We start from the raw sequence: 22,947 nt of genomic DNA on the forward strand, positions 1-22,947 counted from the left end.
CGGCTTGTCATCCCCCGAATCCCAGCCTGAGACTCGGTCTCCTAAATCCTCCGGCTACAACGGCAGGTCCTGCTGAGGGACTGAGCACGACCGCCTCTGAAGCCGGTATTGCTGCTGGCACGCCAGTGCGCAGGGATGAGACAGAACCCCAGCCTCTCCCTGCACCTCCAGCCTTGCTCCCAGTGACCCACGCAGCAGCCCCACTGCGAGCTGGTGAGAACTGGACGCCGCTGAGCACCCTGCGACTGGCTGCCTCCCTCCCCGCTGCCCGGCTCAGCCCAGCTCGCACACCTAACCTCTGCGAGAAGTCTCATTCTACAGCTTCCCTCGAGCATTTTTTCCGCTTTCCTTTATGCCAGCATTGACCCTTTTCCCGTCCAAGGAGAGTCAGCAGCCTGGTTTGCTTCCTGGTTGACGCTGCCCGGTGGAAGCACAAATCCTGCTGCACGCTCCGCAGAGCCGCAGCCACGCCGGAGCCCCACTGCGGGCATGCGTTGGGCGAATAAAGTTGCAAGGTGCCAGTTCAGGAAACAAAAAATTAAGTTTCCCTTTCATGGAGCCAGCCAAGCAAGAGCGACACAATATGTATCTGCAGAGCAGCACGGCAGCTCCTTGCCAGCAGCCAAGCTGCATCCCTCCTCCCCAGCAACTGTCCTAAACCCACAAAGGAGCGTAAGGAAGATACGGTGCATGCGAGTGGAAAATCCAGCTTTGCTCACATCTCTTTCTAAGCACCGATACAGTTTGTTTATAACCGGGCTGACCGCGGGGCTCTTCCAGCGTGCAGAGGGCTGGTAACGACACTCTTAGCAGCCACACCTACCAAAGTTATAAACGCAGGCGAGTGGCTCCTGCCCTCCCATCGTGCGCTCCAGCGCCAGCTCAAATCACAGCTGGTTCAACGCTGCCCAAGAAACCCGAGCAGCACAACGCCTCGCTGCATCCCCGACATAACGACAACACCACGTTCGGTCGAGCTGTTCAAAACCTCCCGCATACACAGAGGCTCCGTTCTCGACCCGACGGCACTTGCTTTTCAAGGGAGCAAATCCCGCCTGTGGCTTCGAAGCACAAAGTAAAAACCTTATGAACGAAAAGGAGTTTTGACTCGCGCAGCCCCCAGCCCCCAGGTCCTGCCGGGCTCAGCCCCAGCAGGGACCGGTACTCGCCAGGATGCTGCCAGGAGACAGGGAGGAATCGAGGGGGTTATTTATCAGAGCAAGGCTGCGAGTATCTGCTCCCTCCGAAGAGGAACGCTGCGACCTTGAGTACTTTCACGTGAGCTGGCTACGCCGATACGGCACGCCAAGTCTTCCAGCGAGATAGCACAGGCAAGGACTACTCAAGCGCTTGACTCTAGACACGCTTATTATTTAGCTGAAGTTATTTTGAGAATCACAGAAAGCGTTAGAGGAGGTTTGCAAACAAGTAGATGTCTGATAACACTCTCCAAGAAACAAGGTTTAATTCCCAGCAGCCAGGGAGGGGAAAATAACCACTGAGTCTCTGCGCCCAGACCCCAGCACCCTGAAACTGGGAGTCACAAGTGTGTGGGGAGCTGTAGAGGTCCAAGAGGATTTGCAACGGATCACGTAGATACCGGCTTAATACGAGGACGAAGGGACTAGCTGCATCCAGGCTCTGCCCTACCAGCACCCTCTGCCAGGGCAGGGCCCGGCAGCCCCGCGAAAAGGCAAATCCTGTGACCTGCCAGCTCTAACCCAGCCCTGCTCATCCAGTCGCAGTTGTCATTTTGTCAAATTCAATGTGAGTCACTGGCACGCGGCCACCAGCAGGACAGAGCCCGCTCTGCCCCTGCACAAAGTCCAGCAGGTCAGGCGAAACCGCCAACGGAGGGGTTTAAACTCAGTCACCGGACTTTGCGCCGAAGCACAGGTTTCCTCGTTCATTCACCAAAATGCCAGCAGAGTAAAAGTCTCCGGCAGACGAGGGCAGCAGCGTGTGGGGACGTCTCCACTGCTCCAGCTCGAGTCATGCCGCTTGCGTCTCCCGCGCTCCCTCGGCTGACGAGCACGCGGCTCCAAAAACCTTTTCCTTGACCACGCACAAAGGTGCCATCCTCCGCTGGCCTCCCGCTGCAAAGGTCTCATCCAGAGCAGATGATTTCCATCGGCCCCCTGCACCTGGGATCCTGTACATCTGAGAAATAACAACTCCGTCCCAGGGAACCTCCCCAGCCAGACGGCACAGGCCGCCCCTCTTCAAACACAAGCCCTAGAAACACATCTGTGCATTGATGGAGAATCACAGTCTAATTCTCCAAAGCCCCATTTCAGTCATCCTGGCAGCCGTAACAGAGCTAGGAGATGAAATCAGATCACAGGAAAGTGGATAGTTTTTTAATGGCTTAAAATAAAATTAAACTCAATGTGCTTACGGTAAGAAAACAACTTAGCCCGGGCAGTTCCAGGAGCCACAGCGCTGAGCAGCGCATCCCACCAGGCACGCTCGCCCCGAGCACAGGGACACCTCATCCGCAAACACGGAGGTTCCCTGCTCCTCCTGGGGCTCCGGAGATGTGGTTAAATCCCATTTGGCCAGACGGTGGGTAAAGGCCTGGCTTCTCCGCACGCCTCGGCTCAGCAGGCAGCTCCTGGCCACATCCAGCCGTGCCACTTAGAGGAGGTCACGCTGGCTAACACCCCCGCCGGCACCACCGGGCAGCGTCCCTGAAGCACGAGCGGTGTACATGGTAGAGGGGGCTGCACCACCCGTATGTGCGGAGCCACAATTAGAATGGGAACATTTTCATTAATATTACTCGGCTGCTGCAGGTTGTCAGCATGAGCCCGTGATTTGCAAAAATTGATTACCAAGTTCAACCGAAACCCCCTAAACTCCTATTAATTCTGCAGTTGCAGAAGTTTCCTCCTCCACAGAACATTTAACATTAAAAAGCATGTGATCAACAAGATAAAAATAAATTGGAAAGCGACTGCCGCGTTCTTGCTCGTTGTGGTGAGGCGGCGAGGGCTGGAGGAGGCAGCCGAGGACTCGGGCTCGCGTGTGCTTCCCGGTGGGAAGGCAGCATCGCCCGGCGCTGCACAGGCTCCTGGCGATGGAGGATCTCATCCAGTCCTGCACTCCTCCGTGCCTCCTTCTGCCCAGCAGTAAAGGGATTTCCCCCTCCGGTGCCGGGGCCTCGCTCACCCGTTCCCCCGCGGCCTCCCCGTGGGAAGGCAGCAGAGAAAAACAGCACTATCCCCTTTGCGATTAGATGCTCGTCTGCCGGCTGCCGCAGCGCAGAGGTTAATCTGACTTCTTTAAGCGTTCGGGGGGAAGTAGGTCGCTGGCTGCGTTTCCTGCGCCGGTTGCATAAGGAGCGAGGCAGGGCCGGGCTCTGCCCGGCATCCGACGGCTCCCAGCACCGGCACATGGGCGCAGGCAGCGCGGCAGCCCCACGCTCCCTGCGCGGCACCACAGCCGGGCAGAAGGGAAGCCTGCAAGAGGGTCTGAAACGTGAGCGGGAAGCATGGAGAAGGAGCTGCTCCCAGCGGACGCGTGCCGTGCCGCCGGCAGCTCCGCTTCCCATCCTCAGCCTCAGCAAAGCTCCCGGCAGGATCCCGCTTGGCCTCGCGTGAGCGAAGCGACCGAAGGCTCAGGGCTGGCTTCCCTGGCCAGAGCTGCAAACGCGTTTCGTTTCATTCTGCAAGACTTTACCCAGAATCCCGATTTAAAAGGGGCATCTGCACAAACATCTCCGCTCCACGGCTTCAAGTGCCGCTGGCTCCTGCAGGCTGCTCCTTCTCCTCTAATTAAACGCTTTTCTGTAACACCTTGCAGCAACGTGGAGCAAATTAAGAGAAACGCTCACAGTGGGTAAATACCTCAGCAAACAGGAACAAAGGTTATTTTCCACTAAAACTCCTTTAGCGAGGCTGTACGCACGCCAGTCCCTCCACGGAAGCACAAAACCCAGAGGTACAAGGGGGTGTGCGGGCAAGGAGCCCCCCTGCGGCGGTTATCTCACTGCCCACCGTCACCAGAGACGGTGGCTGGACCGCGCGCACCGATCCCGGTGGGAAGGACGACCACAGCCACCCAGCGACGCGCTGCGCGCCCGCCCGGGGATGAGCCACACCTCCGTTTAGCTATTTTTAAAGCAGCTCGTTTGCTGCTTTTGCTTCACCCTTCTGCAAACCTACAGAGCAAAGCTTCCGCCTGGCGCTGCCGTGGTTTAATTTGGGGATCCTGCTCGGCTCTCCCCTCGCGCTGACACCAGCAGGAACCGCGTGCACAAGCTTAAAGGGGAATAGCGGGATGTGAGCAGAGCTGCGGCTGCCGAACGCAGCCGGGGAACCGCTTCTCCTTCCTTTCATCACACTAAACCCCAAGAGGCTCGCGCAAGGCAGGAGAGGAGCAGGTTCCCAGGACAAAGGGGTCCGAGCATTAGCCCGCAGGTGGTTCTCGTGCCCAAACTAGACTCCAGGTGATGCGATGCTCGTGCTGCTGCAACAGGGAGCACAAATCTGAGGCTGCTGGAAGCCCGTCTGCAGCTCCACGGAGGTCCCAGGGCAGGTCCTGCTTCTCATGGAGGCGTTCGGTACCAGCTTGTAGGGCTGCAGGGCAGCACCATGCAGGCTGAACCCCTGGCCCCAGCCGGAACGGGAGAGAGGAGAGAGGCCGGGAAGGAAAGGGAAAAGGGCTGTGATGGAAAATCTTTCAGAGATTTCTCGAACGCGCGCTGTGAGATGCTGGCAGGTTGTGGGGATGGGAGCTCCAACCCGGAGCTGCGGCTGAGCAGCACAGCTCCTCGCTCCCCACGAACGCGTCGTACCCTGTAATGCAAAAAGCATCTGTTTAAACTGCTCCGACATGACAACACACGCATATAAGGTGGTACCCTGAGGAAAAATACCATTTCCAAATAAGCAGCTCACGCTGAACATCTCAGCACTGCACGGAGAGACTGACTGTTGGCTCGCCGATGAGTCGGGATTTTCAACAGTTTATTTGCCAAGCAAGCACACAAACAAAAGATCAATAAGAATAAATTAGAACGGTACAGACAGCAATAGAGACTGCATTGCACCCCCAAGAGACCGCACAAGCCTCTGCTTTCCCCATCCACATGCGTAAGAGTGACTCATTTTTACTGCAGGAGTTGTAGGGCATAAAACGTTTTGGAGCGTGTCAGCTCAAACCGGGGGAAAAGCAGGTTTAACCTGAGCGCGGGCAGCCCGGAGCCCCGGCGTGCGGATGCTTACACACGCTCGCAGGGCGTCTGCAGACACGGACCAACATGCGCTGAAGAAGACCGATCACGAGTCGAAAGGTTTACAGCAGCACGATACAAGCACGCCCCAAGGCTCCGCGGGCACCCCAGAACTTAAGGACCAGCACACAGGGCGGTGCCGAGGGGAAGGATTCGAGGCGGCGTCGCTGCCGGGGCACGGGGAGGACACCAGCAGCAGGTTAAGCGCAGCAGCGGCGTGAAATGGGAAGCGGCACAACGGCATGGGCAGATAAACAAGAGAGGGCAGCAGGGGAGCAGGACAGAAGCCAGGCGAGCGCGAGGCTGCGGAGAGCACGGCGAGAAGGGCAAACGGGGCTGGCACGACTGCACGGGGACCACCATAAAGCAGAGGAACACGGCGCTCGGGCTGGAGAGCTGCACCTGAAGGCCAAGGCAGGGAGGAGGCACGCTTTGCACCACGAGTCCATGGATGCGCCGCGGAGCCTGCAGCACAAACAGACTGTGGGGCAGAGTTGGGAGATGGATGTCTGGTTAATCAGCCAAACGAAAGCAGATGCCAAAAAGGAAACTGAGGAAAAGCTGTCGCAGGGTCTGCTTCGGCAGAACGGCACGGAAGGCGCCCTGAGCCGCTCCCGTACGGCGGCGTGCTGTTTCCTAATGCGAAGGATGGAGCGGGTCCAGAGCCAGAGACTCACCCTGCACAGCTACACTGAAAGGATGGCAGAGCCGTCGGCTTCGACAGGAGCAGAGAAGAGGTGCCGGCGGGAGGGAACAAGCCCATTTATAACCACATCAGGTCACTGCGCGTGGAACTGAGCCCACGCTCCTCACCGCTCATCCCAGCTCCCCGGGGACGAGGGATCCGCAGGCCCTGACCCAGTGGTTGCAGTATTTTTAAAAGCATAATTTGGCTAGAAAGGTTTAAGGCTGCGCGATAGGCTGCGATCCAAATACTGGCGTTTTCCCTAGACTTACAGGACAGGCAACACAGTTGTGCAGAAACGTGTAAATGCATCTTCTCACCAGAGTGGCCACTGGCTAACAAAGTGCTGCCAAGGAACCGAGAGGTTTCTATCAGAAACAACAATCTCCACGTTAGAACGCAAATAATTCCAAGAGAGATCGATTTTCAGGTCCAAACCTTTCATTTCCCGGGAAACAGAAAGAGCCGGAGGAGGGGGGACGGGGGAGGAAGGCTCTGCACAGCCGCCCGGCCAGCTCTCCCCTCCCGGGAGCTGGGGGCAGGACGCTCTGCAGACAGCACTGATAAAAGCTCTTGTATTAAGGAAAAAGCCATCATTGATAGATTTTTGGTTCACAGAGACACAGCACACTGCAACCTCTCTCCCTGCATGTTAAGGAGGTGATGCGGGGGGGAGGAGGGAGATTTATGGCAGCTCCTGTCATAAAACGACCTGCTTTTCCGCACAGCACTTCCCAGATGGCTGATGCACACGGGGAGTTTCTAAGGGTGATCTGAAGGCTGGTGTTTGCCAGTTTATCCACACTGTACCGGCATTATGGAGCCCAGCTAGAAACGGAGAAGCTCTGACATTCTCTCTCTGCCTGGTTGCTAGGTGAGAACAGTTTCTTGACTATTTTGGTAAAAGGACTGAAATTATACAACCAAAGAAAGACCCAATGCAGCACAGAGTCCCCCAGCTGCACACATCAGACCGAAGCCAGCGACAGAAAACGCGCACAAATAACAGTTTCGTACGCAGATGCATTTTTTAATAAGCCAGCAATTTGCTTCTCACGGATTCCCTCGCCAGCCTCGCAACTTGTGACTAACGAGCCCGTTCCCATGCAATGTCGCTCAAAACACTCGCAGGCATTAGGCAATCCGAGAGCCGGCTCCAGGAGAGGACGATGGCTTAGGTCATCTGATTCATCAAGCGTTTTCTAACCTAGTAATTAGCGTCACATAACATACTCGGGGGATTAGCATGAAGGAGGCTGAAAAGCAGGAGGGGTTTCAAGCTCCGAGGCCAGGTCCTGCTGACCGTACTCACGCTAACCCCGGTCTACCAGCAGCACCTCCCCGGCCGGCTACGAGCCCCTGGGCTCGGCCTGGGGAACCCGCCAGCCCTTCCGAAGCCAGGGAAAGGTCGGTGTGCGCGGATGAGCTCGGAGGACTCGGCTGGGGTTTTCTCTCTCCCCTCTTCCCCAGAAAGCAAAACCCTCCTGTGCCAAGGCGGATCCTCAGGGCGAGCGCTCAGGCGCTCTGCAGGGGGGCAGGGGCAGCCACGGCACCTTCAGCGGTAGCTGCTCTGGGGGTACGGCCGCTTGCTAAATAAATATATCATGGGGTGTAAATAAGTTGTGGGGACTGCAACCTCAGAAACCTGTGGCCGGGTCGGGAAGGGACCTCAGACTCGGGGCAAGGAAGCTGCCAGACACGCCAAGTCAGAGCGCAGCTGGATGGACGGACATTGCCCCAGCCCTGTGGCAGCACCAGCCCGTGGCTGGGGGTCACCAGCACCCCCCCCAAACGCCAGCAGAGTGTGACGGGCAGCCAGGAGGGGTGGCAAGAGCGGGCAAAGGGCTGGGGACGCAGGAGGGCTGGGGACACGGAGTAGTTCCACCACCTTCTCCTTCCCAGCTTACACCCACTTTGTTATTCAAGAACTTAAAAGCATGGCACTGCTTTTGTTTCTTTTTTCAAAGCGAGAGACAGAAATAGCTTAAGAACTTTCACATTTCAGATGCGGGGCATGCCGGGCTCTCAGGCCATGTTTTCTAGTTTTCTTCCCCATCCAGAGTCTAGCAACATCTCCCGCCCCCGAGCTGAGATGACCATCAAATGCCACAAGGCCACAACAGATGCAGATGCTGCTGCTGTTATTTCTGTCGGCACGGGAAGCTGCTGTTCTCCATCTCCAGAACAGGACCCTCCTCCTGCTCTGTGCCTTGTACCGCGGTGGGTCCCGCACCTCCGCCATCCCTGGCGCGCACGGCATCGTCACCGCTGCCCGCCGTGACATTCGGTTCAACTCAAATAACTGTAGCAACAACAACAACAACAAAAATATCAAGCGATGCTGAGAAATCCCATGACCCGAAGCCACAAAGCTGCTAAACCACACTCCGATCCGCCCTCCCACCCCGGCCGGGGACTGAAGCGGCAACGCTGGGGTCGGAGGCAGTGCCGCCGGGGGACAACCGGGCTTCTGCTCAGCCGGGAGCCACTGCCGGGCTGATGGCGGAGGAAGGAGGCAGCTCGACACCACTCCCGGACCCGAGGGCTCCAGCTTTCAGGTTACCACCCGCCGGGTTTAAATGGCATCCAACCCACCAAAGACCCCCTTCGGCAGCACTTCCAGCTGCAGGCAAAGCCCTCCTGCCTCCCCCTGCTCCCCTCCTCGGGGAGGCTGTCGGGAGAGCTCAGGTTTGCAAAGCACTCGGCTCCAAGAGCTGCCAGAGACATGGACGTCTCGTGGCAGAACACTGCAAAATTAGGATTTCTCTGGTGTTTTGGGGAACTTCCCAGCAGCGAGGCGTTTGGCTGCGGACTAAAGCTGCCGAGGTGAGGGGTGGGCACCCCAGTTGCAGCTTTTGTCGATCAAGAGCAGCAGATGCTGCGCCAGCTCTACACGGCCACGGCAGCGAGCAGGAGCACAGGATGGCTCCAGGGCCCCTGCTTTTAAGAATACATTTATTTTAAGCCTGGGTATTTTTTAGCAATGGCAGGGTTTGGACATGATCTGGACAAAACTGAGCTGCTCTCTTACATGCACTGGCTTTATCACCAAACGCATACAACCAGGCCTCGAGATTCTGCACAAGGAGGAGCAGCGGCGCAAGTCATGGGGCTGGAGGCACGAAAAACCAGCAGCAACCCTGCAAAGGCAAAGTAACTCCAGCATATTCCTCACTTCTCCCAAGCGAATCCTCAGAGGATTCTGCACCCAGGGAGGTAAGGGGGCACCCAGCACTGCTGCGGACCCGCAGGTTTCACCCAGCCTTGCTCAGGTTTTTCCAGCTCGCAGGGAGAGCTCTCGGAGGCCAGAATCAACTCACAGGGCTCGGAGATCTGTATTAAGTCCTAACTCTCCCCGATGATGACTAAAGGCCTGGAAACCAGCGCTCCACCTGGAGCCAAGGGACTCGAGTGACAGCCTGACATCCAGCTAAAGAAACTGCCCGCAGTTATCAGTGGATATATTGAATTTGGCGCTCCGGACCGTGCATTTCAGGGCTGACCTTCGAGCAGCATTACCCGACGGGGTCCGCACGACGCAGAGCGGTAAGAAACCGTCCCGTGCGCAGCGTCGGCGCCGCAGGCTGGGCGGGAGGCGGGGAGCGCCCAGCCCCGTGCCGGAGCCCGGTGCCGTTGAGTCAGCCATGACTCAGCCGCTGCGCCCCGCGCCAGCCGCCCCTGCCCTCCTCTGCCGACACATCCCCGCAGGTGGCTTCCCAGCAGGACCGTCCCCTTCCCCCTGCCATCTCCGCAGGATGCTCCCTGGCGTGCTTCTTAATATTACAATTTTCTAATTTTTTTTTTTTTTTTAAAAAAACGCCTAACCTCCTTTCAGCGCAGCACACAGACGACGAGCTGCATGAAGCCTCAACAAGCTGCTGAAATTGCTGGGAGAAAAAGCTGGCTTTACTCGTTCGGCGGCTGCCAGGCAGCACGTAGGCTCTCGGCAACGTCTGTGGATGTGGGGAGATGCCGCACGAGCGAAAGGAGAGGGAAGGAGAAATCTCAGGCAGAGAGCTGCTGCTCCCACGGTGCTGGATCCTGTAACATGCAAAGTCTGGAGGCTCACAGCTTTATGCAATTTTTTTTTTTTTTTTTTTTTTTTACTAAAGATAGTTTATTTAGTTAACTCTGAGGAACCTGAGAGCCAGAATTGTTGCTCTAGAAACCATTTTGAAGGAGATAATTTTAAAAGATGTAGCACTGAACCCACTGTGCCCAAACCATACACTTCAAGCAGTGCCGGCCAGCAGCACCTCCCGCAGCCCACGCCGAGCCCGTCTCCGCACGGGAACAAACTGGGAGCGCTGGCTCGGGATCAGGGCGCAGCAAAGGCACGCTGTGCTGGAGGCAGGCTGCTGCAAATAAAAACAGATCAAGACCGAAATCGCTTACTCGCTCGCTTTGTGAAGACATCAGCACTCCGCCAGCAGCGCGCGCCCCTAAGCCAAGGCAAGGAGCGGGCTGCAGCGGCGGCCTCAGGGGAAGGCAGGTGAGATGCCCCACTCCAGCATGAGCGAGGGACCGGGGCAGACCTCTGTCCCCAAACACACACCTCCCCCAGGAACACCTGGGTGCAAATGGTAGCTTAGGGCTACCAAGGTGATGAGGGGACTGGAACACCTCTCCGATGAGGAGAGGCTGAGGGATTTGGGTCTCTTCAGGCTGGAAAAAAAGACGGCTGAGGGGGGACCTTATCAACGCTTATAAATACTGACGGGGGGGTGTCAGGAGGATGGGGCCAGGCTCTTCCCAGTGGTGCCCGGGGACAGGACAAGGGGTAATGGGCACAACCTTGAGCATAAGAAGTTCCATCTCAACACAAGGAGGAACTTCTTTGCTGTGAGGGTGGCAGAGCCCTGGCACAGGCTGCCCAGAGAGGTGGGGGAGTCTCCATCTCTGGAGACATCCCAACCCCGCCTGGACGTGTTCCTGTGCCGCCTGCTCTGGGTGACCCTGCTCTGGCAGGGGGTTGGACGGGGTGATCTCCAGAGGACCCTTCCAGCCCCACCATTCTGTGATTCCATGAAAAGCCACGCCGGTGAGGGGAGGTACGGGTGACATGAGCACGCGAGAGACGTAGGTTAACACTCGCAACCTGCCAGCGAGGGGATGTGCCACTGCAACAAATCAGGATGAGGATTCACGTTACTGTTTGAACGCTTAAAGAGGGGACAAAATACCCCAGTACAGGCAAAAAGACAGCTCTCCCAGCTCCCACATCCTTACAGCCAAATTCCACGCGGCTGTGGAACGCCCTAGCAAAATTACCCTCAAACAAACACGACGGCCTGTGCGCAGCAGCCCGGGAAGCACGACCGCGTTACAGGAAGGTCAACTCCGCAACTGGCACGGCGAACGACGATGTTGCAATCCCACTTCTCACAAGAGCTGAAACCAAAGTTTAGGAACAGAACAAGAAAAAGCAGCCTCCCCCCTCCACCGGGGACGCAGGAAAGTGGCATTTCTGCCCAGGGAGCGGGGAGGTGTCGGGGGCTGTGGGGTGGGTGCTCCGCAGCCCCTCTGCTGGTGACAAAAGCCCGTCCTGCCAGCCATGCACTGCCAGAGGTGTGTCGTTAGACGAGTGCCGCGCTGATTACACGTGCACGGGCTCGGGGACATCCCTCCATCCCCGTATGACAGGGGCAACTTCTGTGCACCTACAAACATGCCTCCACCTGCTAAAGGAAAGCCAGGCCAAGGAACAGAAGGGCCTGAAACGCCCCGAGGTTGCAACGGGGTGGTGCAAGAGGGGAGCAAGGTGCCAGTAAGCCTTTTCCCATCTCAAGCATCTGATTCCTGGAGTAAAAGATCTCAGAGAAGGGAAACCGGCTGCTGCTAAGTCTGAGTCTGCCTCTGCGCGTTTATCTGCAGCTCCCTGCTGCTATCTCCTCCCCAGCGGCTGAGTCACTTCCTCTCTTCTGTCTCCACCAAATAGGTTTTAGAAACTCGCCTACACCTTCCCAGCGTTTCTCGAGCCCAGTTTGTTTTTAAATGCATCTTTGAGCCCACTGACCACCTCCGGGCCCCCGGCTGTCCTGCGTGCAGGCAGGGAGCTGGGCCGCTGCCGCCCCTCGGCTCAGCCCCACCGCTTGCACACCCGCTTGCCCAGGAAGGACGAGCTCTGAAGAGGAAGGGGAAGACGTCTCCGAAGATGGAAAGCAGAGGGCAAGGCAGGAGCCCATGGGCAGGGGTGTCTCACGGCCGCGCTGCTGCTCCGCTGCACCCCGCAGCAGCCACCGCCTCTCCCCAGCAGCACTCCGCTCTCCAAACCCCGCTGCTCTCTTTTTAATTTAAGTTTCCTCCTCGATGCCGCCAGCAGGAACATTTCTAACATCTCTACAGCCAGGGAGAGACCAGAGCCCTGTGAGAGGCAGCTAACTGCTGCTGGGGGGCAGGGAAAGCGAGCTGGTGGAGCCCTACCATGACATTTTAGCTGTCACGAGGGTCAGACAGCCCTGAAGCAAGTTCGGGTTTGAATTCTCAACCAAGTATTGAACGTGGCAGGAACATCCTCGACAGAAAGCTGCAGCCATGGTTGTGGCTTATCAGCCTTGCCTTGCCCTGGCCACTCTCCCTCCAAAGGGGACGCCTCTGAATTGATTCAAGGGGGACACTACAGCACCAGGAACCGCGCCAAGCGCTCCCCACCCCGTCTGCTGGAGAGCGAGGGAGGATCTCCCGTGTCCGGCTGCCACCCCATCTGCTCCCCGACGGCCGGGGGCCGCCCCTTCTCCCACAGCCGCAAACCCCCATTTATTCATTTGGCGATGCCCGGGGCAGCGGTGGAATCGCCACCCCTGGAGGTATTTAAAAGACGGGCAGACGTGGTGCTGAGGGACGTGGGTTAGTGGTGGTTTTGTCAGAGTTGGGCTGATGGTTGGGCTCGATCTTAAAGGTCCCTTCCAACCTGGGCGACTCTGTGATTCTATGAGGCACTCGCCCATCTGCATGCCACCAACGCAAACCTGACACTTCATCCCTGCACACAGCCATCAGTACGAGCTGTCACTTAGTGAAATGAATTAATGTTTTGAAACCTTCTCTCAGGGCAGGGAGTTCAGCAACTGAATTACCACTTGGCACACAGAAATCCGCAGAAATGCCGGGCCAGCCCCAGGACATGACACCATGTGTCCTCACCGTGGTGGCTGCATGACCCAGGCGGCACTCGTGGCCTTTTAAAATCTGCCCTCCCGACTTCTGAACCAGGGGAGACCGGCCGACAGCTCACAGAAGCTGACGCACCGCGTCCCACGTCAGACCGCCTCGCACGCTCACCGGAGAGTAACAGCAAATACATCTCCCTCACCATTTCTAAGCACATCCACAACTTTTAGTCCATTTTGTCTCTTGGCACAATTTCTGATCCTTACCCGACCGAACTATTTCCAAATGCGGATTTCCTAGAAATGTACAGAAAGGACCTACGCAAACCTCTGCCCATAAAGCCGCAGCTAAGCCCCTTGCAAACAAATAGCATTATTTTCTCCACGTCAAAGTTCTGCAGCAGCACTTCCCAACTGCTTACAAATCAAACAGCCCGTTCGACGTCTCAGTAGCTACGTGGGGCCACGGTGGCCAAAAGCCGTGTGTGTCAGGCTCTCTTCTGCCACGAGATGCGACCTGCCTGACCGTGACACAGCCAGACTGAAACACCCACTGCAGCACCAACGCTTCCCTGAGACCAGGCGCGTATTGAGGACGCGCTGCTCAGCCACGCGGCAACCACCGAAGCCACCCTGGCAATCCCAAGACCAGGGGCCAACAGGTCACCTTAATGTCCTTATTGTCCTGAGAACCACCTGCACCAGCCCCAAGGAGCCGACCTAAGCGTTCAAACAGGCCCAGAGGGCCACATCACCGAAGCCGCACCTCCAGCCCATCAGTGCGGCCTCCAGGCGGTTTTACATGTTTTTGACAGGACCTGTGTGCACACCAATTGGAAATAATCGTTCAGTTTTAAGACAGCGAAGTACTAAGAATTTAAAGCCCCAAAACAACAAAACGTGGCTAGAGGCGTACGCAGAGGTATTTACACAGACATACACGTATATCTCAGGTTTACTTTATGCAGATGCACGCAAGCACATTTTTTTTACTGCTTATAGTTTTTCTTTGAAAGAGCTTTATTCTCTTTTTTTCCAAGTTCTTACTAGCAGGCCCAGCACTGCTTCTCGGCTTGTCTGAGCTGCAGTTCATGAACTGGACTAGTTCGCAACAGAGGAGAACGGACCAGCAGCCGAAGGAAGGGGCGTCTCCTCACAAAGCCACCTCTCGGTCCAGGTAAATACAGGACATAAAGGTCTCAATCCACTCGGCTCCGGATGTGTACGCGCATACCACAGTAGTCGCCCTCTTGCCCACGCGCCTCTTCCTTCAATTAAAGTACGCAGGAAATGTGATACAGGGCTTCAATACGGATTGCCCTTCTACTGGATACTGTGTGCTCCCCACCAGCCCCAACACTCACGTTTTGAGGGTGGAACATGTCATTTCTGTACCTGTATCCGAGTCCTTTTGATCTCCATTTGTTCCAACAGTGAAAGGCAACTTCCGTTTGGTCGCTCGCTCTTTCACCTCTTTGCCGCCATCGCTCCGGTCCAACTTTGGAGTCTTGGTTAGAGAAACTTTATCTTTATCCTAGAAAGAGAAGAGACCAGATTAACAAGAGTCTTCCCCAGAGTGTGGCCACCTAACCCCCCAACGTCCTGCACCAGCCTCACGCAGCGCTTGTCCTCCCCTTTCTACTGTGGGTTTCCGGCATTAGGGTTTAGCGTCTTGCCTCCACGAAGCTAAACCACCACCAGAGAAGAGCACGGCCAACCAAGGCTGCTGCGTGGTGCCAAACCCGCAACCAATTCACGTGAAAACCAGGGCCACCGAATACCTCGTGTGCGGCTGGGGATGCGCCCGGCTGCGAGGGCAGGGGAAAGGCAGGCTGGGGTGGGGGAAGCCAAGGATTTGGGAAGGGTTTCCCGATCCTAGGCAGAAGTGGGATGCAGGGGGAGTGCGCGCAGCGTGTCCAGGGGACACACAAAAAATGGTGTTAAAGCCCTTTGTTCAATATGGAGAGCCGAGGGCTTCTCCTTGGGGCCTGCGGTATTTCTAGCACCAGCACAGGGCATTACTATTTGAGCTTACGTGATAACATGTTATTCTGGAGAATATTCTGGCAGCCGAAAGCCTGAGAACGTTACTGACCGTTCACAGGATCAGCACGGCAGCCAAATGCACTTAGAAGGTTTGCGTTGGACAGTCAGCGTAACGATTTCTACCAGAAAGGCCAGTACGGCTCTGCCTGTATTCCGTAGGCAGGACTCTCCCTCCCAGAGCAGGCAGGCCCTGCCTGCGCTCCCGCCATCGCCTCCATCACCCCGTCCCTCTGCCACGCAGGTCTCTGCTGGGGTTTTGAGAGGAGGAGCTACCTTAAAACAAACCTACCTTAAAACAAACCTACCAATATTGCATAAAAGCATGGTCGCGGCGCAGACGCCGGCTGAGCGCTCACTGACCTATGTCTGCTTTGCACCGGTCTCATTAATTCGGGCTGGTTTGGATTTTAACGTGCAGCGAGGTGAAGCAGGCGATGCCGGGGGCTGCTCGCTACGAGCAGCAGGAAGAAATTTTGAAGAAACATCCCGGCAAGACGAAGTTACCAAGTATTGAGACTTGGGCAAGATTTTTCACACGAACAGTGAGAACTGGTCCGTAACTCAAACTTCAGGAGTCTGCTGAGGATACACGCAGGCTGGAGTCACGCACTTGTGTGTTTTTCGCATGAGAAACAGCATTATTTTAAGCAAGCACTTCTGGATTGAACACTGCGCCACTGCTCTGAAAACACGGCCAGAACGAGCAGCTTTGTGACAGATCCGATTGCAATAACCTCGGCAAAACCTAGACCCTAAGCTTTAGGTATAAAGTTAGATTAAATAAAAGCATCTCAGTACACTAAATCATGCAGGACCACCGCTGGGAACTCAGACGAGCCGATCTAACAGAAATTCCCTTGTTTAGAGAAGCCCAGTCATGCCGTCTGCATCAGACTCAGCGCCCTGGCAGGTGGCTCCCATGCCAGCAGTCACAAGACCGCGGCGTCACTGTGTACACTGCTCCTTCCTCTTCCCGAGTTTCTGTCCGGCCACCAGAACTTCACCCGCAGATTGAAGAGAAACCGTTTCCTCGGACCAACGGGTTCTGCTCGCGCGTCCCCTTCGCGACGGGCAGCGTGACAGCCCTGCGGCCACACGACCAAGATTCGGCCCCTGTCGCCCGCGCTCCAGCGGGGACTAAAAAAAAAAAAAAATGGGTCGGGGAATCCCTTTTTTGGTAAAGCAAGCTAAACAAACCTATCTGACGGTGGCCGTTGTGGTTGGAGGGAGCCAAGGCACGTTCAGCCGTGGGCGCGTAGGGTCTCACGCTGGGAGCCCAAGGAAGGACAGCCCTGCTCCAGAGCCCTCCTCGGCACAGGAGCCAGCCGAGCGACGGCACAAAGCCCCAAGAGCCAAAACAAACACTCCAGCATTTCGTTTAAACTCTGCGGACTTAAATGCGTTTGTCTCATTGTTTCTGACGTGAACAAAAACAGTTTGCAATAACAAATGACGGCACTTCTATTGCCAGCGGCTGATGTGACCAGCTCAGAGGTGTAAGTCGCGCCAGGGACCACCGATCGTCCCCCAGGAGTGGCCTGTTCCAAGCAGGTAAGTTGGTCCATCCTTTCCCTCCCCGGTTTAACGCAGGCTCGAACAGCAACGCTACACTCACACCCCGCTAACCCCGCGTCAGTGTTGAGTATCCGAGAGCCTGCGTAAAAGCACCATCTTCCCCGGGTGTAGCGACTGCAGAGATGCGGCCCCAACGTTCCCCTCAAAAACTTCAGCTGCACTTCAAGACAACCACCAGCCCACCAATTTTTACCCTTAAAAGTCAGAGCCCGGGATAAGAGCATAAAACCAGAGAAGACCGTGGGCATGTCTCCTCCTCACACCTGCACACATCGCATCCCAGCTGCTCCGCCACCGGGGAGCCACGGGATCGGGCACAAAGTGTGGGTGAAACCCAGCACCTTTTCCTGCTCTGAAAGCGCGTTTGCGCCTCTCACGCCCAGCACCTGGGGCGCAGGTTTGCCAGCACCGAGTGCTGGCAGTCCTCGGTAAGAGAGGTACTTCTAGAAGATTCTGAGGTGGATCAGTCATAGCTGAGGCTTCGAAAATGATGCCTCCCTGCATCGGCCTTCACGCTCGGTGTCTGTACTGCAATCTCCACACCCAGGCCCTTTGAGCAGCCTCTTCCACCTGCTGTTGCAGCGCTAACGTACTCTTCGCCTGCTCTCGCAGCAGGAGGTCAGGATGCGGCTGAGACCCCGGCCCCCCGCGGTGGGATTTCCTCCACTCCCAGCATTTCTTCCAGACACCAGTTTCACGTCGGGAGCTCCAACAAGAGGTCAATTGTGCTCAACACAAAAAATACGAATCCTTTCCTTGTTTGTCACCTTAAAATAGATTTCAGCTGGAGCAAACCCCGACAAGTCCTCTGCTGCCTGAAAAGCACTCTGCCTCGCAGGCAACCCGGCTCTGGGCAGCGCCGCTGCTCTCGCACCCCACTTCACAGCAAAGGACGATTGGTGACAGCTTTTTTTAAAACATACCTTCTCTAAAACTCCCTTAATCTTTGGACTTTGCCGCTGTGGTGCAGAAGCCCAAACCTGCAGGCGCAGGGGACGTGCGGTGCCCACAAGCCAGGTCAGCCGCCTGCTGGATTAACGCTGTTCGGGATCTCTGCGCGCTCAGGAATAAGAAAAAGCGCAGGACAGGTGAAAACGCAACTTATTCTAGAAAGTTACTGCGATGTTGTTAAAAGCTCCGTGTTGGAGGAAAGACAAAGAAGAGAGGAATTAGGCAAAAACCCTTCCCAGACAAGACGGTGAGCCCGGCATGGAAATGGCACCGGCTGTGCGAATCCCAGCGTCGGGCACGCTCAGGCAACGCTTCGTTTGCATTCGCCCTAACGCTCGGAGCTGCTAATCCAGTAAATTCAGCAAAACTAAATACCAAGGAACCAAGGAAGTGGCGGCAGTCCCAGCACTGCTTTGAAGATTAATTTGTACAGTAGCACAACGATAACCTTTTATACTAATTGGAGCAAAGAAGATCCAAACTTCGCTCCCCCCTGGAAAGCAGCGACCTGCTGAGGACGCCTGCAGCAGTTGGCGTCGAAACCACCGCAGAGAAATTAAGGCATCTTGGAGAATCATATTCCTGAAAGTGACGCGCGTTTTCATTTTCTTATTTTAAGCTTTACTTCCCTCATTATTTCCAATTTTGTAACGAAGAACGTCGTCCTTTTCTCGAGTAGAAGCTGTTTTTGTTTTTAGGTCTCCTCCTGTTTGAAGTAAGCTCAGGCTCCTCTGAATCAGGTTTCACAAAAGGAACAAATCCAAATTAATCGACCTTGCAGAGAAACTCGTATGAACATCTGTGTGTAAGACAGGCTGGGGGCTCTCCAAGGCCGGGCAGCTCTTGCTGAGGGTAACAGACAAGCCTGGGGACGGGGGCACTGTCGAGAGCTCAGCAACAGAGACAAGTTCCCCTTCCGTAGGTGTTAACAAAAGCTGCTCTGGCGAAGGGCAGATGGCAGACCACGACTTCAGGAAAAATCCCCTACCCTCGCGTTACGTTATTAGTAAGATTTACTATATGAATAACCGAACCCAGCACGATTTACACTTGCTACAGTTAAAAGACGCATCACAAGTTGCTATCAGCCGCCAGGGCTTGGAGCACAGACCGACCAGGAACCGGCCCCCAGAAGCTGCCTGCCGTGAGATGCTACGTCGCTGTAAGCCACGCGTGCAGCGGATGGACTGGAAGCGCTTCACCGCCTCTGTGCTGACTTCTCTTTACGAGAAAGATCTAATCAGCACGAGACCCTGATAGCAATCTGCTGAGGCCATTAATGACATACTCAAATAAAAGCCACTTTTCACCCTCACGCAGAACTCCAGCCAGGCCAGCTTAACGTAGCGTCTCAAGAGCAAACCCAAACACATGGTTCTTTTAGATGCAAAATTCTGCATCCACATACAAACCCATGCAAAGGCATTTCTATTTCCAGCAGAGAAGCTGATCTTGCTTTACAGGACGGGCCGTGCATCCGCAGCCCGCTCCTCCCCTCCGTCCCGGCGCTGGGCGCAGCGGGGCTGTGCCGTCGGTGCTCGCACACGGACGCTGAGCCATCGCCTCTGCCCGCCCGGAGCCGCGCCGGAGCCCTGCCCGCGCTTCAGCGCCGACAAAACCTGACTCACATCCCAGCCGCTTATGCAAAGACTCGCATTGCCAGCGATGGAAATCCCCCAAAGCCCTTTGTTCTCCCAAAATGAGTTGAATGCATTTCAGGTTCCGATGCCAGTAAAAAATAAGCAGCGATGAACAGAACCAGCCTGGGAGGAGAGAAGCCCGGGAGGACCAAGGGCTCCAACACTCGTGGCCCCTGGGCGATGCCCCTCATCAAACTCCTGCCGTCGGCAAAACGCTGCGAGAGCGGGAGTTTCCCTCGACAGTTTGCCGTTTCCTGACCAGGTCTCTGCTGCGGGGGAGAGAAGGGGCAGGACAAGGGTTCACACCCTGCGCTACAGAAAGGGACGGATTTTACCCAGAGAGCACACTGGACGTGGTGGAAACCAAGTGCCGGTATCCCCGAACCCTGGGTCCCCTCGTGTCCTTTCCAAAACCAGAGCACAACACATACACACACGCACACACCAAGTTTCAGAAAGTCTGAATTCGGGTCACGATCAACGTTGCAACAAAACATTACGGAGACAACTGGAACTGAAGCCCCTTTCCCGCGTGCCTCGGGCCTTCACGGAGGTTTGTAGGAAACACTGCCCTGCAGCGACTACGGGCTGCTTATCCTCACTGGAGCCTCGGCTCTTCGGTATCTAAGTCTGCACGTTTCAGGCCCCGGCGGGGGGCTCTGTGCTGGATGCACAGCCCGGCGCAGGTTCGTACGGCGCGGCACAGCCCTAACAGTCCAACAGGTTTCAAGAAGAATCGAGAAATAAGGACTACACTCTCTTTTCTGGAACTGGGAGAATAGCAAGGAGAAAAAGCAAAAAACTTTTTTGAAGGGCAAGAAAAATAATGAAATAGGAGCAAAACGTATCCATGCTACTGAAATTATTATGGATGAAAAGTGTAGTAGTTTTCCCCCTTCTCTCCTGTGGAAGCCAACTGAGTTTGATCCGCCTGTATCGGCTCCCCCAGCAAGGCTCCCTCCCTGAGGAACCACCACCCCTGTCACCTGGGAAAGGGTGGGGGCGAGAAGGCAGCACCTTCAGCAGTTTTCTTAATGTCTTCTCTGCCCAGTTTGCTCGGCTAACCTCTGCTAGCTCCTACCGGCAAAAACCAGGGGTCAAGTGCTGCCCTGCTCCGTGTTCAACCGCCGTTCCCGCTATGCAAGCGGGAGCATTTGCCCATAAAGAGACAAATCCTCTGCAGCCGCAGCCTCTGAGCACACGGTGTAACCACGCAGCGAGCGGTCCCAGGCACATCAGGAAATGGTTTCGACAACCAATATAATTCTTGCTGCGGCGTTCTGCTCAGCCTAAGTCATGAGTAATCTGCTTCTGGGTACGGGGATCTGCGGATCTACACCAGAAAGGAGAATTATTCATATATGGTGTGCATATTTTTACAAAACCCTTCAGACGGAACTCGAGCAGGAGGAGGCTGCGGGCAGCCCGCCCCGGGCAGGCTGTGCGCAGCCATATAAGGCTGGCAAGGGCCCGACCGGCCGCCTGGCTGCCTCCGCTAACCCCGGGAGAAACGGCTCCTCGCTCAACGGCAGCAAAGCAGACGAAGCATCTCATGCTGTCGGCCACGGAGGGCAACAGAGACACGGCCTGTAAACTGCTTCTCGTGGCTGCGCCAGCACAAGCGACGTCGCACGAGTTAATAGGTCCCTCCCCTGGAAGGGCACGGAGCGGAGAGCAAGGAGGAGTTCCCTCTTATAATTAGCTCTGCAACCGAAAGGCAGCAGCTCGCACCCTCTTCCACAAAGCGCGAGCCCTCTGCAGACAGGGCAGCCTCCCGGAGAGCCCGGCTGTCGCGTCTTTTCAAGCGCAGAACTCACACGTTTCCTGCGGCGCTCAGCCCACCGCAACCCCAGGACCGCCGAGCATCCTGCGCCGTCACTCGCCTTCAGTGCTGGAGCTTCACAGCCCCAACACATGAAGCTGATGTTAAAACGACGGTCGATACTAAGGCCACATGGAGAGAAAAACTAAGTGGCAACGCAGCTATTGCTTCACCACGCTCGCCCTGTGCCCCGTCGCGGGCAGCCCCGGTGGGTGCGGGTCCCTCCGTGCGGCTCGGTGCCGGCTCTGCCGCAGCCGCTCTCTGCCTTCCCCAGCGAGCCTCTGCCAGCCGGCGTCTGCCAAGCCGCGGGCTCGGGCCTTTGAAAGTGTTGACAAAGGCAAGATAAATTAAAAGCAGCCGCTTGCTTGACAGGCAGGTACAACAGCGTCTGGAAGGAGGAGGTCTAACGACCGAGTGCTTTTACCCTGAGTCACTGCTCCAGCTCACACTCCAGAGTTAACTAGAAACGGGGCGATTTGCTGCACCATGTCCTTCGGCCGCTTAGGCTGGATCTCAGCTCAGCCCCCGGAGGACTGCAAGTTTTTTTCTCCATTGAGAAGAGCAGAATGAAGTGAGCAGAAAGGCGCGTCCCCGTCCTTACTCAATACCACTCTCCGCAGGTCTGCGCTGACGCCTCTGAATGGGAAGCATAAAATTATTTGTGTCCTAGTTATTTAGCCAGCGGGAGATAACTCCAGTTCCCGGCATCCCTAGCGCCGCTCAACAAACCTGCTCTGTAAATAACATGCAGCCTTTAAGCTGGCGCGAGTGGATGAAATAAAATGGGAGCTGATTCATATTATAACTGATCCTCTCCCTCCCGAAGCACCTGCGCCAACATTAAGCTTCTTACACAGCGCAGACAAAACCCTGTATTTACATATCCTGCGCTGCCGGGCTCAGCCTCATTTCCCAGGGTAAATGCTGGTATCTTCCCGACGCAACAGGGCAGCTGTTTCACCTCCAACACCCCTGCTCCTAGTTTTTGTCCCCCCTCCTAGAAGCTCCGGCTCTCGGCACGGCTCCTGGACCGGACCCATGCACGCCCGGTGACACGGAAAGGGGAACCAGCACCCTCGATAACCAAACTTCTGCCTGGGATTTTCCCACCGGTTATTTGTCATTTTGTCAATAATAGGACCTCAATCATAAGGGGAGTCACCATCATCAACACGGGCGGGGTGGCCGGGGAAGCGACAGAGCAAGAGGCAGAGCATCGCCGGGGCTCGCAAAGCTCAGCTTCAGCTCCCGGCGCCTGGCAGAAACTCCTGGGGGAGCACTGAGAAACTGGAGCAAGGAGGTGGGAGGAAAGCGGATGATATCTGTTTCCATAGCGGAATACAGCAGACGTAGCTTTTAATTTTTATTTAAAGGTAACGCTTGTACACAGCTTTCTGCACAACTATTCACTGGAAACTACCAACACTGAGAAGGATGAAAAAAAGCTGAATGAGAGGAGGCAAAGCTTAAGTCCGGAGCAAACCAAGAAATCTGGGAATGAAGGAGAGAAGCGTGAACTTACTTATCTTTAAACTCAGATTTCATCTCAGTAACCTCACCTCAAGCCCGGTCAAAACCTAAACACTTCCCATAAAACCCCAGAAGCGGTAATTTCAGCAGAGCAGCTCACGCGCTGAGTCCTGGTCGGGCCACACTCAGAGCCCAGACTTCTGGGTGAAGCAAGACCAGCCGAGCCTGACACAGACGCAGCATTTACAGCCAGAGGAGGAGGAGAAACTCCTCCCTCGCACAGCACGCACTTGCCAGATCACTGCATTACTTGCTCCTTCCACAGCTTACTGCAGAAAGCCTTAAAAACGCACAGAGGATCTTCCAAAGCATCCCCCCGTTGCTTGGCCGAGTCGGGCCTACGTGGCCGCAGC

General features: G+C 55.9%; 1 protein-coding gene across 3 annotated transcripts in view; it reads right to left on the bottom strand.

Moving 5' to 3' along the window:
- The window catches only part of ANKRD11 (ankyrin repeat domain containing 11), a 158,048-nt gene that overhangs the window by 17,403 nt on the left and 117,698 nt on the right, over positions 1 to 22,947 (bottom strand). For all 3 annotated transcript variants that reach the window (XM_063334856.1, XM_063334858.1, XM_063334857.1), the window contains one exon: positions 14,426 to 14,564. In XM_063334856.1, the coding sequence (XP_063190926.1) occupies positions 14,426 to 14,564 (139 nt within the window). The remainder of the gene's footprint in view (positions 1 to 14,425; positions 14,565 to 22,947) is intronic.

Source organism: Chroicocephalus ridibundus, chromosome 4, assembly GCF_963924245.1.
Source record: "Chroicocephalus ridibundus chromosome 4, bChrRid1.1, whole genome shotgun sequence".
Classification (NCBI taxonomy): Eukaryota; Metazoa; Chordata; class Aves; order Charadriiformes; family Laridae; genus Chroicocephalus; species Chroicocephalus ridibundus.